This window comes from Apteryx mantelli, chromosome 14 (assembly GCF_036417845.1).
Source record: "Apteryx mantelli isolate bAptMan1 chromosome 14, bAptMan1.hap1, whole genome shotgun sequence".
Classification (NCBI taxonomy): domain Eukaryota; kingdom Metazoa; phylum Chordata; class Aves; order Apterygiformes; family Apterygidae; genus Apteryx; species Apteryx mantelli.
In genome coordinates this window covers 2,877,987-2,894,614 of record NC_089991.1, presented here as the reverse complement: position 1 = coordinate 2,894,614, position 16,628 = coordinate 2,877,987, and the positions used below count along the sequence as shown (strand labels likewise).

The 16,628-nt window shown below is 37.3% G+C and overlaps 1 protein-coding gene across 3 annotated transcripts in view; it reads right to left on the bottom strand.

Moving 5' to 3' along the window:
* RAPGEF6 (Rap guanine nucleotide exchange factor 6) overlaps window positions 1-16,628 on the bottom strand; it is a 137,949-nt gene that overhangs the window by 28,142 nt on the left and 93,179 nt on the right. For 2 of the 3 annotated variants that reach the window (XM_067305066.1, XM_067305067.1), the window contains exons 9-19: window positions 14,776-14,959; window positions 13,749-13,885; window positions 12,649-12,807; window positions 11,924-12,076; window positions 11,268-11,432; window positions 9,579-9,686; window positions 8,999-9,202; window positions 8,138-8,246; window positions 5,840-6,083; window positions 5,361-5,518; window positions 1,378-1,618 (exon numbers count right to left, since the gene is read on the bottom strand). In XM_067305066.1, coding sequence (XP_067161167.1) covers window positions 1,378-1,618; window positions 5,361-5,518; window positions 5,840-6,083; window positions 8,138-8,246; window positions 8,999-9,202; window positions 9,579-9,686; window positions 11,268-11,432; window positions 11,924-12,076; window positions 12,649-12,807; window positions 13,749-13,885; window positions 14,776-14,959 — 1,862 coding nt within the window. The remainder of the gene's footprint in view (window positions 1-1,377; window positions 1,619-5,360; window positions 5,519-5,839; window positions 6,084-8,137; window positions 8,247-8,998; window positions 9,203-9,578; window positions 9,687-11,267; window positions 11,433-11,923; window positions 12,077-12,648; window positions 12,808-13,748; window positions 13,886-14,775; window positions 14,960-16,628) is intronic. The other variant, XM_067305068.1, reaches the window with a different exon arrangement.

Below are 16,628 nucleotides of genomic sequence, written 5' to 3'. Positions count from 1 at the left end.
GTATTTCTCCATATCTTACATAAATTTAATATAGCATATTAATATATACATGAAGTACACAATATTCAGGAAATGAAAAGGTATCTGGAAAATTCATTTTCATGGTCTAAAGCAGATCACTTAAATACAGCAAAGTCTATTCCTCATAAATTCTTTGTTGCCTAGAAAAGAGGACTAAAGAATTTTTTACTTAATAAACCTTCTTCTAGTATGGATCAGGTCATCAGATAAAACAGAAGCACTTAAATTTTCAGAAAACTTTCATAGCATCTCACAGAAAAACAGAAGAATTTACCTCAGGTTAGTATCAGTTCATTGCAATATTATATCATAGAGAAAGAGAAAGAAATTACTTATATCCTTTAATCATAAAGTACATATGGAAACTCTCAGAAAAAAAATTTTTTTCTTTTCAGGGGCAAGCTACTATATACATTATCCTGATCTGCTAAATTTAGTTGTCATCAAGTGAGCTTGGGGTAGGTTTGGAGAGGGTGGTTTTTTTTTTGTTTTTTTTTTTGAGTGGAAGGGGAACATGAAACAGAGGAAAGAAAAGAGAAGAAGAGGGAGAAATGAATTACTGGCATTTATTTGTCTATTCTTCTAGCAGAGAGCTCTCCTAGCACCTTCTCTCTGGAGCAATGTGTCACCTCGTAATTCTTAGTAAATGCATCTTTAAGGAAACTCCATTTGTGCACGCAGGGACGAGAGCACCTATTTACGAACCTTCCACAAAGGCGCTGTAAGAATCGCTGTGTTCTGGAAAGACTCTCTTGCTAACTCGACCCAATACACGGATGTTTTCAGAACTACCAGCATTCAGGAGAGAAGTAAGGTGCTACTCCTGTCCCTCCGGACTCCAGAGTGGGAAGAAACCTTTTGTCCAGCATTGATGGAAGTCACTGACATTCAGTGTGATTACAGATTTTTACAGATGCAGAGCTTGGAAACCATCCGTGCAGAGAGCAAGAAACACCTTGCTCGCACCCTCTGGCAGAAATCCTCTCCCCTGCACCCCAACCGAACCTGATGTTTACATACCAGCTGGACACATTGCTTTTGTTTTGGTCATAAAAGCAGCCACAGGAGTAGTTTCCAATGAACACAGAAAACAGATAACCTTCTATAATGACAACTTAGAAAAATTTAAGGCTACTCATTTGCACATAACCTCAATCAGCAGTTCTGTTTTGTCTGGATAGCTAGGTAAGTAAACTGTGTCTTTCACCGTCCTCTGTAATGCAGAGGTAAGTCCAGGCATTTTGCTCCTATTTTAATTTAAAAGGAATCGCTCCCCAAGATTTCTTTCAAATGTTTCAATCCTAAAAGGCAAAGTCACATAAACGCAAACTGAAATGAAAATAAGGGTGCATTTACCGTCCATTGAGTTGAATCCTGTCCGCGAGTTTTGAGAACTGATCCGGAAGCCTCCTCTGCTTTATGACCCCCTCAGGGCTGACGGACACCTCGCAGAGCGAGTACGTCTCCGGGGCTCCCGTCAGGTTGAACTCGTGCACAGCGTGACTCACAACTTCTTTGGCTGTAGTGTCTTTGCTGATGATAATGTAACAACTCTGCTGATCTGCTTTGAAAACTCGGATTACTTGATCTGGAATATCTAAAACAACAGAAGAACATCTTTAAAGTACAAGGTTACTTTTCCCTTGAAAAGACCAAAGGTCACTTACTGCATTATTTGATAGCCAGAAAACAAAATAAAACAGCAAGCAAGAAAAAAAACATGCTGGACTTGATAAACACCTATAAATATTCATTAAAATAGCCAATCTTTTCCCTCAGCTGTGAATGAAAAAAAGAGGATTCTTTTCTTCCCTCTGCATTTATTTCCACAACGGACTTAACCTGCGTATTACATCATGGCCACAGTCAAAGCACAAGACGTCCATGTTACCACCACGTCACTACAATACCATCATATTACTGTTCCGTACACGGTCCTTCTCAGTGCGTCTCAGGATTTCTGGAAGCACGACTCCCTTGCGGCTGTTTGCGAGACCCGGCGTGGGCCCGGGTGACCGGCTGCTTTTTGCGGGGCAGGGGGTGCGGGAGGGGAAGGGCGAGCAGCGGAGCGGCGAGGAGCCTCGCCTGCATCCGACACCGCCTGCAAACGCTGCCGCTCGCCTCCTTAACCTGAGCCGACTGCGCTGCTGCCAGCACGCAACTCTTGCTGGTGTCCTCATTTACAACACATTTTATGTATTAAAAGTATGTTTTAATTGAGAAAACAGCTTTATCTGAGGCAGATTAGAGCAGGTAATAAATTCTCACGCATCAAACACCTTTAGTTTACAGCTTGACACTTGCCGATAATTCGCTCCGTTGCTATTATATAATGCTCAATTTTCAAAGTAAAGTTGGCTGGAAAAAAACAAGGTCAAAAGCATCCTGTTAATTAAACTTCAAGGGAGCACAGGGGTTTTTTGGGTTGTTTGTTTGTTTTTCCCCCTCTCTAAACGCTGAAGACCAAGCCTTAGCAGGTTTGGGAAGAATTCACAGAGGAATAACGCTGGACGCCGGCTCTCGCAGAGACTTCAGCTGTAATGGCTCCAGAGCCTGCAACTGTTCAAAAAACTGTGTCCGAGGCAAACGTGTCCTAACTCCCACGTCAAAGACTCCCACTTCTGTGTCAGAGGCCTTTGCCGTGATATCTGCCCTTCGCTTCTCTCGCTGTTATTTGACCCATCTTCAATAACCTCGATGGTAAGTGCCACATCTGTAGGTTGAGGACTAGGAGCTCCCACGCCCTGAAGCGGGACACAGGGAGCCTCAGGGAAGGCAACGGAAAGGTGGATCTTCCCCAGGTGGCTGGAGCACTGCTGCTGGATAAACTCCCCGCTCTGAGCGCCAAGGTCCCCCCACGGCAGCGCTCCACTAACACTGGCATCAGACAGCCCCGGCCTCCCTACAAGCAATTTTACAGTGTTGACCCCTTCTTCCATACGTTAACTTTTATCTGTCAAAATCCCTTGCGTAAGGAAAAAATGAAGATCTCTTTGGTGGGACAGTGACCTCAGGGTTACTCTTCCTTGCATCAGCACTTGTGTTACGGGGGTGAGTAACAGGGACTTCAGGGCTAAAAGACTGCAGGTCATTTATGATCCAACGCCAAAAGCTTCACTCCATTGGAAAAAAAGCAGCCTCGACAGCAGGTGTTAAGTAAGATTGAAGATGGGAGGAAACATGGTGTTAAGAAAACAGCAGTCAAAAAAAGTTCTGACTGCAAACTAATTCTACCACCCGCTTCATTACTGCAACTGCCACGTTACCAGCAGGGTCACATTAATCGGTGGGGACCAGGCGAATTTGAAGTGCTCTACATGCACACAAGTGAGGACAGTAAGAAGGAGTAATATATATATTACGTATTCGTTTCCAAGTGAAACGGTGAGAAAGATGCACTGAATACTTTGGGAAATGCCTGTCCTGACAAAAGTCATCATAAATCGACACAAGAGCCGAACAGCTACAACTCTGGCATGATCATGAAACCTTACAACCTGTGTTGTGGATCTGATTGAAGAAATCAGCTTCTAATACTATAATGATGTTAACATACCTAAAAATAAGAACACATTCAAAAATCTAACACCAAAACTAAAATGTGATTTTGAAAAAAAAAAAAAAAAAATCACTTTGCAACCAGAACTTAGTGCAACTTATGAGTGACGGATGATAAAAACTTATACTACAAGCACATGTCTGCATTTACGGTCTTTTTCTTTTAAGCAGGTAAACATAATAAAAATTACTTCCGTACTCATGATTCAGTGTGTGGCTACAATACAGAGGTGGACATTTCAAGGTAGCATGCACAAAATTTTAGTTATGCAGAGTCCAACAGAAGAACAAACTAAATCTTAAACTACGCTATCATCTAAAACTTCAGTTTCTGTAAAAGGGATATAAGCAACTTCATTCCTTTACAGCAAGGGCACCGAGTAGCAAGTAACCTGCTGCAGGATATTCAGTATGTCAGTGGCAGCAGTGGGAATAAAACGTAGGTCTTCTGAACCTCAGTGCAGCACTCTGCCGCGAGATCACAACGCTCACAAAGGAAGCCTACAGATTTCTCTTATTAAAGGGAAGTTTACAGGCACCCACTTTCTAATGCCCTAACAGTAATAACTGTACCAACACAATGTTTGAAAACATGTTAAGTTTAACAGGCAAGCCATGCAATATTAAGGTCTTCAGGATGCTATATATCAAGATACTTACAGTAAAACCCAACAGCTGCAGGCAGGGGGGAAAAAACAAAACAAAAAAAACCCAGTGTCAACACCAAATCAAGATTTAGATGTTTAAAAAACTTAAGAGTATGTAATACACTGCCATGTCAAGAAGATATTGTTTTTTTCTGCCAAAAATGACTGCACATTTGTTATAGTGAAACATATAGAGATCATCTGAGAGTAGAGGTAAGAAAGACTAATTATCCACAGCTCATAATTATGCAGCAACCTGCAGAAATGTTCAGGAAAGATTCTTAGAGAACATGTGTGTAGCTCTCATGCAGACAACAAGAAAATGTATTTGCAGCAAAAAGGGAACTCATTTGCCACGAATATTTATGCACAAAACAGGATATATTTGTGCACATCCCTTTTCAGGGGGCAATATGCAAGTTTACATAAAGATAAGTCTTAGCCACAAGGCAGTTTACAGAACATATAGTCATGCATAGAATTTGGAATAGAGAAACATGATTCTGACCTGACATGTTTACAGGCAGCTGCAGATAACAACAAATACCTCCTGCAGCCACTCCATTAATGTTGTTCCTACACTAGCAGCAGTGGAAGCACAGATCATAAGTCTCAAAACAGTTTTTTTTTTTTCAATATAACTGAACAAACTTAATGTTTGTAATACAGAAGGCATTAATATTGTTACCTGGGTAGCAATAGTAGTCCTATGCTACCCACAATGCTGCTTGAAATATATATTCAAAGATGATGGGTGGACAAGTCAAGTCATCAGGAGTACTGGCATTGGGAAGAGATGATACAAGGAGAAAGGTACAGACAAGGCCAACCCGCTTCCACTGGAGCTCTGGTAAACTCCAGTGAAAAAAAGACACTTTAGGTGGCAAGATACGTTTCTTTGTAAGAAGAAGCTAAAGTCTCACATTACAGAAAGAGAGGCCAAAATAACAGGCAAAAGAGTTTGGGCAGTTCATGCTTTTGGTGAATCTCCAGTTTGGACCTCTTAAGGTCACAAGATAAACAGTTAACTGCATTCAGCATGTTTGCAGCTGGTGAAAGATGCAATTTTCCTCCTGAATCAGCTGCCTTGTAATTACAATCATCATATAAATCAAGCTAATGCTGCCGTTTTACCTGAAGGATTAGAGAAATCCAGAATGCTAGTTGTAGGCTGCAACAGGTCAGGGCTACTAGATGAGAGCGTCCCAGGAATGGGCATGATGGCCAGGCTGTGCCTGCACTGCCGCGTTCCAACGATGCTGTCGTCCTGCGACTGGCTCACGCTACCGTCACTGCAAAACAGTTTTGTTTCTATTATGTGCATCAAGCTCCTTATATTCACCTCAGGATGAGTGAAAGTGGGAAATGCATAATTAAAACACCTGAGTACCATTGTGTTGTAGACAGACTTTCAGAACGCGGACAGAGAAAAGCCGATTTGAAAGTGGTAGGGAAAAGATATTCTGGTCTTGTTCTACAGTTATGGTAGGATTGCTGCATTTTTTTAAAAAAACACAAGCAACATGCACATAACAACTGAAGATACTAAGCAGCAATACAACAGTTTAACAGGGGGGAAAAAAATACTGTTTTACTAGAAGAGTCTGACATACCTAAACAGTTTTGGAGGCAAGATGCTGAACCGTGTCTTGTCTAAAATTTTCCTGATTCTGTTTCTCCCCCCAGATACAGTGTTTGCTTTGATTTTCTTGTTTCCTTTTTCACGTGGGAACATCTGCTCCACATCTCCAGGCATATCTGGGATGGAATAACGGTTGTTTTTCTTTTCTGCAATTTTGGGAATATGTGGAATTCCATTCTTTTCTTGTCCTATCCTGCAAAGCAGCTCTTTGAACACTGCAAGAGAAGATACAAACATTGTAATTTCCCTCCACACCATTAAAACTTCACACTGTATTTTCCTCTCCCTGCCAACTGCTCTGCTTTCACATGCCTCCAGAAAAATTGAGCCAGAAAGTTACAAACTAGGCAGTGTGTTATATTTTAACTTTGATTCTATGGGTGGGGGTCTTTTCCCATTTAAGGGTTTTGCTGTTAGGTTCAAAGGCAGAAAGAACTCCTACATGTTTAATGGAAACAAACATTCTGCATAGTTGGGCTCTCCCAGCTACTTTTGAAATTAATAACTTTTACAGCAAATTTAATAGAGCTATGCTACCGTTCACTGAAGACAGTCAGCATTACATTCACATCAATCAGCTCAATGTATTTATTGTTTTTTTTTTTTTTTTAATCTTTTAGCTAATGGAATGCAGATGCTTCCTCAAGAATAACTGCAAGACAGACTGACATTTTCCGCGACCACCTTTCTTTGCTTTTAGCAATACCATCGAACGTAAGCGGCATCAAATTTTCTGTTGCATTTACCAATCTACACTAGTCTATTACTGACATTTCCAGAAGATATCATTCCATGGAAAAAGTAATATTTATGCTATTTGAGTTTCTTTCTACATACAAATGGTAAAAAAATTGTTCAAATTGGTCTATCAAGTCACGGAAATTTTCTTTTTTTTTTTCTTTTTTTTTCTTTTTTTTTTTTTAATCTTTGCGGTCACTCAGATCAGAAACACGGTATTTTCTGTTGAAAACAAATGCTGATGGGAGGAAAACACAGAACTGTACAGAGTTGATTTTTCAGACTGTCCCTACGAACAAGGCAATCTGTGCTTTCTGTAGAGAAATTTCCAGTCAAATTGCATATTTCTACTATGTTACAAAATTTAAGACTACAAGCCTTCACAGCACAAATTCAAATATAAGAATGGTGATTGTTCATGGTCAGCATCAGGTACTTAGCACTCAGTTAAAAAGACATAACAGTAAATACCGCTGTTGAAAAAAACCAAGAGTGAATTCTTTAAAATATAATCAGAGAAATTGCCTTGAAATTTTAACAACGAGCAGGAAGAAGAGAGCTTACAATCCACTCATAAATGTACATTGCTTACATTTATTAAGCAAAATGAGCAAACTATCACTGCCTCAGTTACAGTTATGATTTATGTTATTTCATATTAGTCTAGATCACTGATTACCACTTGTTTTAAACTTATTTGAAATTATGATATTAGGTTGCGATAATAAACAGCTGCCAAGATCTTGAAACATCTTGTATTTGCCTAGCAATAAGCAGAAAATTGTAACTAAACAAAGCAAATCAACAGTGGACAAAGGCAGGTAACTGGAATAAGAAAATAAAAACACGAGACCATCAGAAGGTCTCAGACACAACTCTGAAGAAAGAATCTGTCTTGAACACACAGCCTTGTTCTTTCTGTAGCTATGGTTATTTTCTTGCCTGAACAGGATTACAGAAAAAGAGCAGATGGTTCGACTGAGATTTTAAAGAGGTATTTATGTGTTTATATTCATATTGACAATTAAAAGCCAACATTTATATATCATACCGCTTTTTATATCCCATTTTCTATTTTAGATGTAAAGGCAATTTATCCTATCATTCTCACAGCCATTATAAAAAGTTTTATGAAAGCCAGATTTTACATTTTTGCTGTTTCTTGGCAAAATATTTTGGCCCAGATCCCTTGGCTCCATTTCAGCCATATCGCATGAAGGGACACTAAAGCCGCTTAAACAGTCATTTGAGGATTTCTCAGGGAGGAAAGAGCTGGTTACGCTGGCGTTGTGCCACCCAATGTGCAGCCCTTGGCACACAGGAATACATCCAAGCACACGGAGGCACAACTAGGGGACTTCTGGGCAATCCTTCACTCCTGGAGTAAGCTGAAAGAAAGATGGTATCCTAATGCAGTTCTAAGGTTAGAAAGATTGGAGTCTTTCTTTTACTTTACATATACAAAAAGAAAAAAAATATATATATATACACACACACACACACACATATAAATAATATAAAGTCCACTCACCAAAAATGTTTGTTTTTACAGTAATGGAGAGATGTGTATTGTTCCTTAAGATTTCCAGCGCTTTTACAAATGTAATGTTCTCAAAATTCTGTCCATTTACTTCCATTATCTTTTAGAAGAAATAAAAATTGAACTCTTAGGAGGACAACTATTTATGATAGAGTTACAAATACAAATGCGATAATACAGGTACAGTAAGAACATTTCCAGAAGTTCAATCATCTTTATAAGACCTGTAGCATGAAAACATTCCTTGAAAAATAAATATTTTGATCACTTCCATGAAATTATATCCTGTAAATAAGCAAAGAACTGCATTTCTACCTGTCCAATGTTTTAGCCAAGTTTGTCTTCTGTGATAGCTTGACATTCTTGTAATGAGGAATTGCACCTTAATCAAAAAAGGTGCCTCAGGAGCTGCAGAACTGATACTGGAATCAAAGGCCAGATCTGCAGCTGGTGTGAACTGTCACTGCTCCACCAGCACCCGCAAACTGCGACGATTTACACCTGATGAGAATCAGTGCCTCTACTAAGCAAATATGGTAAGTTGAAGACATCGAACTGTTTTGTACATCTCCTTTAAGAAAGTTTCCTAAATTAACCACAGTTTGGTTTCTTTCCCATTTGATTGTTTGAACTGTTGAAATATTTTGAATATTTTGAAATATTTAAATATCTAATAGAAGAGAATAGTTAATACATACGTAACTTTAAAGCTGAACTATAATATTCAAAATAAAATATTAATCAGATGTTTACTCCTAAGTAAACAGTCTAACCTTTTTGTTGTAAACGCCACAGTTGATGAGCCAGAATTTTTTATTAAAATAAGAGATCAATATTTTAATTTCTTTTTACCTGATCACCACGCTTAAGTCCAGCTTCTGCTGCTTTACTGCCTATTTCTACAGTCTCTACAAAAATACCAAAACCTTTGTCACTTCCTCCAAGGAGGCTGAAAAAGAGTGGCGAGTCTCTAGAAGGTTTTTGCAGGGTAATTTGTCTCCATTTTGCCTTGGCAGCACAAGCAATATTCAGCAATCTGAGATGTCCTTTCATTTTCTGTAACCCAGAAGACACACAAAATGAATGTAATGTTTCTTCTACTAGAAATGGAAAAATAGTTGGGAAGAGAAGGAAAAAAAAAAGGAAAAAGGAAAAAAAGTGACAGAAAAAAATACCCATGATCCCAACTATCCCAATCTTACTAATTAAACCTTGTCCTCTTCTGCAGTAATGCCAAGACACATAAATGAGTGCTATATGTGCCATTTTACATAGGCTTTGTATCTAAATGCATATTTAACAATATATCCGTGTTAAAAGTCACCTGTAGACAGCTTGCTTATAGACTACAATGCTCTCGTTACCTGTAACACACAGGAAAATCAAAATGCTTAGCATTAGAGAGCGTGACAGTCGTTTTTTTTGGTCTTACCGTATTTTCTAAGTTTTTTTCAAATTCTTCCAGAAATCGAGTCATAGCAGGATCTCCTTCAAAGTCATTAAAATGGTTGTTCACCCACAGTAAGACCACTCTGGTAACCTGTGAAAAAGGATTTATATAAAGGTACCTGTGTTTTTCTTATGTTTCAATCTATAAGTAAGTAAGAATACAAAACATGACAAAATGCTGTTCGACACAGATTAATCTGTTTAACAAGGAATAACTGTCATTCTATTCTTTTTCTGGATTAATGCCCCAGCCTTTCAAATTTAACAAACAGAAGTAGTCATTTGTACTTGAAATCATCTTTTTGTCTTTCACTTTAATTGGAGTTTAATGAATTAAAAAAAATACAATAGTAACAACAACAACAACTTGGTCACATCACCTGGTACCTAAAGATATCTCCTAAGGAAAATTCTAGGAAATATACTGTGATAATAAAAAATTATCTTGTAAGATTTTTCAGTTAAATTTTCTGGCTGCTTTTGTATGTGCTATAGAATTACTTTACCATTCATAACAAAGGCAGTCTGCCAGCTATTCTATCCATCCACGTCATACAAAAATGCTCATCTATAGCAGTTTCTCTCTTCTAAAAATAACATCCAGTTTTATTTGCTGAGACAAATTTATTTTCTTTCCCTTTTTTCCCTGCATGCAAAAGTGCCAAACTTCAACTTGTTAAAAATATTACCCAACATACCACTAATTACCTGGGTGGAAATCAAGGTGTCTCATACCTAAGGTGCTAAAACCAATGCTAAGTAGCAGCCAATTTTATGCAAAGAAAGAAGAACAGCTCCAAAGCACTTCAGTTTTGATATTTCCCTACCAGCAAATTATTCATTTAAATCATGTAGACATTAAACAGAAATGCTTTACTGAAAACTACACTATCTTTTTTAACTTAAGAATATGAGAAATTAAAATATTAAAAGAAAACAGTAGTTGCCAAAATGAACAGCATGGAAAAAAGGAATAAGAGAACCAGTAACCATAAGAAAAGACCCCAGACAATTTTCAGTGCACTAACTGTTTTGATAGTCCGTTGAGTTTCCCTCAGCTCAAAGCTAGACCATATAAAACTGCTGGCTAAGAGCTTTATTGCCATAATTTTCAACAAATTGTATGTGGAGAAAAGTTCCAAACTATGAAAACTTTCCATGTGTATGTGCACACACTTACATAGAGCTGAACCTGATCCTATTTACAGGAACTTTAATCAACTGCACCTGCCTTGATCATAGTTTACTTTAAGTATATAGTTTGTAAAAAGCTGCTCATATAAAGTGTGCTTAATACACTGAAAGGCCTTACTGAAGAAAATTATGCAAGACAAGCGCAATGTTGCTGTGAGAGCCCAAGAAATCACAAATACTTAATTCCTCTGAATTTCTGGCAGAAAAGGATTTCAGAGACTGGCATTTAATATTTTAAAATTAAATAGAAAAAAACCAACATTTTGGAGAGGAGGAGCAGTGACATACTTAAATTTAGAACAATATACTATATGCATACAACAATATGGAGGAACATTTCTTGATACTACAGAAAAATATTTTGCTTTAAAATATTTTAAAATAGTTGCAGTATAATTCTAGTTTATCACATATATACATAAAATAAAATTTGGAGACATCGTCACTACAAACACTAATCTCTTAGTTTGAAACAAACCTTATCCCTGAGGCTGTCCACTTTGAACCACTCCAGGAGTTTATTCCCGACTTCTAAGGGGCTTGTTAGAAATGTTCTGTACGTTAAAAGGAAATCTTCTATGTAAGTTGGATCCACAATAGAATGTTCTTCTATTAAATGCATGATGAGTCGCTCAGGTGTTGCCTTAAAAATTAAATGCAAGAAGTGATTCATATATCCTACTACATACTCTCTAGAGCATCTAAGCACTAAACCATGACAGCATACTCTTTTCAAATTTCAGTTATGGTAAACTCAAAGAAAAACACTAAGGTGTTTAAACTACACTTTCATATTTCTTCCACCCCATATGTTGTGCATGGGTAGTATCTGGCTAGAAAAATCAGTAATGTTCCATAATTTTATTTTAATGAAACAGTTAAGTTCCTCTTCCAGATTAAAGAGGCACAAGAGGTGCTCCCTAAACAAAACCTAAATACATGTGCTGAACAGATCCTGCTTTATTAAAGGGGTGATAAAATTACATTTGTATAATAATATAAATTCCTTCTAATCAAAGCTATTGTGCTAAGACAGACAAAGCTGAACATGTGTTCTAGAGTCAAACCAAATTTTTTTTTTTTTAATAAAAGTTTAATAGCTTAATGGAAAATTAAGCAAAGAAAGAAAATCACCTTGATAACTATGTGCCCTTTCCTGGTCCCGCTGCGATCCAGCTCCCTGTGTTCCTTTACCATAACAATTTCTCCTTCTTCCTCCACTTTATGAGTGTTTTTTTCCACGTGGTTCAGAATCCTCCAGTAGTCTTGCTGGGCTATACACACAAACTGCCCCCCAACAACGCAGGATTGTTAATAAATACCCAAAACATGAATGTATCCCCCCGCCCCATCTGCGGGCTGCTTCACCACCACCACAGTAGCACAGCATTTGATATCAACCCCAGTCTGTTCTGTCCAGCTAGATAAGAGAAAGTTATAAACAGAAGACAAATAGAACTGATCACCATTTTCAGTCTCCAAAAGTTTGTGCTAAATGGGCTAAACATATAGAGAACAAAGTCCATAAAAAGTGGAAATGGATATTTTCTGTTTAACTACTCTTACTGCATGTCAAGCACGCTTACAGAGCGGCACTAGGGCGGACTATGAGCTTACACTAGAGCACAAAGCAGAAGTTCCCGTTTCTCAGGAACAGAGGTATGAAACAAGGCACAGCTGCTAAGAGTGTACAACTAATTCAACACTAATTCAATGTCAACAGAGCCTCTTGCCCACCAAATACCAACTCCCTTTTTTCTGCTCCTGGGATAAAGATCATGCCTTAAGATGAGAGTATTCCATTTTCGTTTATTAGAGGACTAAAAATAGGAGATAGTTGTATAAAATTGTAATCTTACCTGACAATCATCTACTTTGGTTCTAACCACACCATTCATGTACTGTTTGTCCAGAGAGGGAGTAATCCCAAAACTATTACCCATACAGAGACTCTCGCTTTTCCCATCAGGATAGCTGATTTCCACTGTGCCATTTAAAATAACATACCAAGAATCGAGCTAAAGGGAATAAAAATAAATTTAAAAAGAGTGAAACTCATTCAACAACTTTTATATGCTCTCTAATTTTCAATGCTCTTCTCTCACAGAGGCTTATCCTTGCAGTCTCATGTTTGCTGTCACCACAGCATATAAATATTTTGCAGTATCTAATTCATTAAAGGGTGTAGTGTAAGGCAAGCAATAAAGACGACTGTAACAAGAATTCATTCAACTTCAAAAGTTCCCAGTACTAATGTGTAGGGAGTAATGCTGATAAATGGATTGTTTTTGAAATAGTTGGAATAATCACTACAAAATATTTGTACTACTTAGTGAGAAGGAAGCTATAAAGCCATTAAAACAGGACAACTGAATAGTCAACATTAGAGAAAAGATTAAAATTTTACAATCAAAATGAAAGTTGTAGAAAAGATATTCACACCATCTGACCCTCAGTATCAATCATACCGCTCATGAACAAGACTGAAAAAGTTAAAATCACACCCTTGCCCTGTTTTTACACTCTTCCCCAGAGTATCCACCTGGTGACCATCAGAGATGTGAGGCTGGGCTACACAGTCCTCTTGGAGCGGCATGTCTGGTCATTCAGGTTTTTTTAATCAAAGGACAGAGAGAGGTATCTTGAGATAGCAGTTCAGAGCACCTAATATAGGAGCCTGACCATCTGCAGCATAAACTATGGAATGCTATTTTATGTCTATATTTGATCACATTAAAGTCTTGAAGAAAGTCAATAGGATAGGCAGAATCTTTTGAAAGGATGGGCTACAGTCTGCAGATTTTGGATGTGGGTCAGGGGAAGAGAAGATCTCTCTGCTTTTCAGGTGTGGGAGAGGTGCAGAGACGGGAAATAGCTTTTTCCAGAGTCCCCAACCCCCAAATGTGCTTGCTAACCTACTGCCTATGGTGTTCGAATTATGTTGCGTGCAGCAACTTACTTCTTGCCCATCTTCCAGTATGATGGCTCCTGCTTGTTCTACCACTTCAAATATCATCACAGAACAAAGTTCTCTTCTTACAGACATAGTCATGTTTGCAAAGGCAGGGAGTTGATGCATAAATTCCAATAATTGCTCTATTAGACAAAAGAAACATTGATATGAAGACTGCAAGGCCCAGGGCCTCCTTATGCCCTTACCCTGACAAGTATATTAAATATACATACATTTCAATATACCGTATTCTCAACAAGTATATTAAACCTCCTAGCTAAATTCACAGAAGGAATTGCTCCGTGGCAACACAATTGGTATTAGTGCCTGTGGCTAAGTGAGTGCAGTAGGCATGATATCATCAACGAAGGGAACTTAGCTCTACCGTCTTGATCGTGCTGGGATTGACTATTACGGCAGCAATTTAGGTAAGTGCAAAAGCACTTCAACTTCAAACATTTGGAAGAATTAAAAATATCCTTACTATATGGTAATTATAAGCTTGTTAATAGCATGAAATGATTTCCCAATGTTTAGAGAAGTAATCAGAGGAAAAAGTACAGCATAACCCAAATTTTACCGTTAAACTAATGCCAATTTCTGGTTAGACTTTGCAGTAAATTATTTTCATCTTAAATCTTTTGCAGTTTAAAATTAGCATGCCTGAACTGCAGTATTAGTATGTTCTCTTTGATACTCCATAAGAAATTCAACAGTTTCAGGCAGTCAAAATTACCTTGCTATTAATTCCATCCCTATCTCAACAGATAGGATCACTTGCAATACTTAATATCTCAAGAGTCTCAAAGGCTGTTTTTTTAATATTTCGTTTCTCCAAACAAAACTTCTCTCAGGTATTGGAAGAAAATCATTCAATTAACAATATCACTAGAGCAAAATGTTCTCTGGAAGCAATCATTCATAATTATGAGGATATACATTTAACACTATGCATTGAACAAATTTCAGATACACTTCTCTTACTGGTGTTACATATACAGTTTTACATGAAGATTTTTTTTTTTTTCCTCACCAATATCATCATCTGTTTTATCTGCAGGCTCTTTCTCAAGGCACTCTCGTACAACATCTCGCCCTAGAAGTGGATCCGAAGTTCTGTCAATATCTTCATCTTCTTCTTCTTCTTCATCTTCAGAGTCTACAGGTGCTTCTGGAAGACCTGTTAAATCAACATCTCCCATCTCACTTTCTGTAGCCTATAGAGAAGACATCCATCAGACAAAGAGTTCAGTGCCTCCAGTTTCATGATTTATGGTCTTATCTTAGGTAGCTAATACCACAAAAATTAAATTCTGTGACCAACGATTTAAATTAGAAATTATAATAGCTAAATATGCTCCCTTAACAAATAAGCTTAAAAAAAAAAAAAGGTTATACTAAAGTCCATAGTTAAAGGAAGGCTGGTATAAATATACACCATTGGCATAAAGTAACACCATGCTACATGAATTATGGTCATGACTTCTGAAAACAAAATTAGCATATTGGACCATTTGTTCTCTATTTTTATTTTTTTTTAAATATCTCATTCCCTTTCCCCTCCACCCCGGCCCTACTGAACTAGAAGCAACATAATACCATTAATATTAATATTAACTGTGTGACACTGAGGAAAAATAACCAGACTGAGTAACTAAAATTAAAGGGACTGGGTCTTGCTTTTAATTTCAGTACTGTTATACGCCTGAATTAAAATCCATGTTACAGGTATGTCAGGTTGAGTAAATACATCTGAAAAAAGGAGATGAGGACTACTATTTTTTCCCTCTATAGGCCAATTTTCAGTTTATAGGATTTAGTCTCTCTTGTGAATTCATATGAACGAAACAGTTTTTCACAGTTCTCAAGAGTCAATAATATTATTAATCAAAAAATAATATAGTTCAGTAACAACATTGGTTACCCAATGTCTGTAGAAATATTTCCACTGTCATCAATAGATGGCAATAGAGACATCACGCTGAGAAGACATATGAAGCAACAACGAAAGAGAAAGCAACACTGGCAACAGAAAACAACCACGCAAGAATCATGCAAAGTTTAAATCATTTAACTCCTTAAAAATAACTTTCCAAACAGATGGAAGGCAAGAAAAAAAAAGTACTTCCAATTTTTCAGTTTCTACAGAATATTTCCTTAATCACTTCTTTTTAATTTAAGCCAGCATGCAAAACATTTTTCTGTTTGGCTTACATTTTTTGGAATTGAACAACAAGATGTGCCAGGGTAGGGTAAAGGCAATTATGGGAAAATGCATGCTTTTTAAAAGAAAAAAATTACAATATTTGCTTTTGCTTTAAAAGAAAACAAAACAAGACAAACCCTCATGATGCACTGAAGATTAACTAATGCATCACTCTACACGTCCACAAGACCTCACAAATAAGGGACTGGGTTTGAGAAAGGCACAGTAAACATGGGCAATGGTAAAATTTCCATCACTCGATCACCAAATATTTTTCTAACTTGCTTGTCACTGTGGCAGTTCTCATGTGCTTGCTTCCAGCAACAAGGGCTAAACCTCTGTACTTTTCTTATTTATTCTCATTATCCATTATTAAAGTTTATTTAATTTTTATTCTGTTAAAGATAATCCCTTCAACTAAGCATCCAAAATATCCATTTTACTGAATAACAAAAACCCATACAAGGCCAGACGAAGCAATACATGAACAGCAGCAAATACAACAACTTGAACAGATGATGACAAAGTATTAAATGTTAATGCAGTAGTATTTCTAGCAACTATATTTTTGCACTGAATTAATAGAAACCTATTCTAATTTTCTATACATGAATTCCCACTGGCATTGGCATAAATTGTGAAGTTGTGCACAAATTTTTTTTATACAGTAACTTACATAA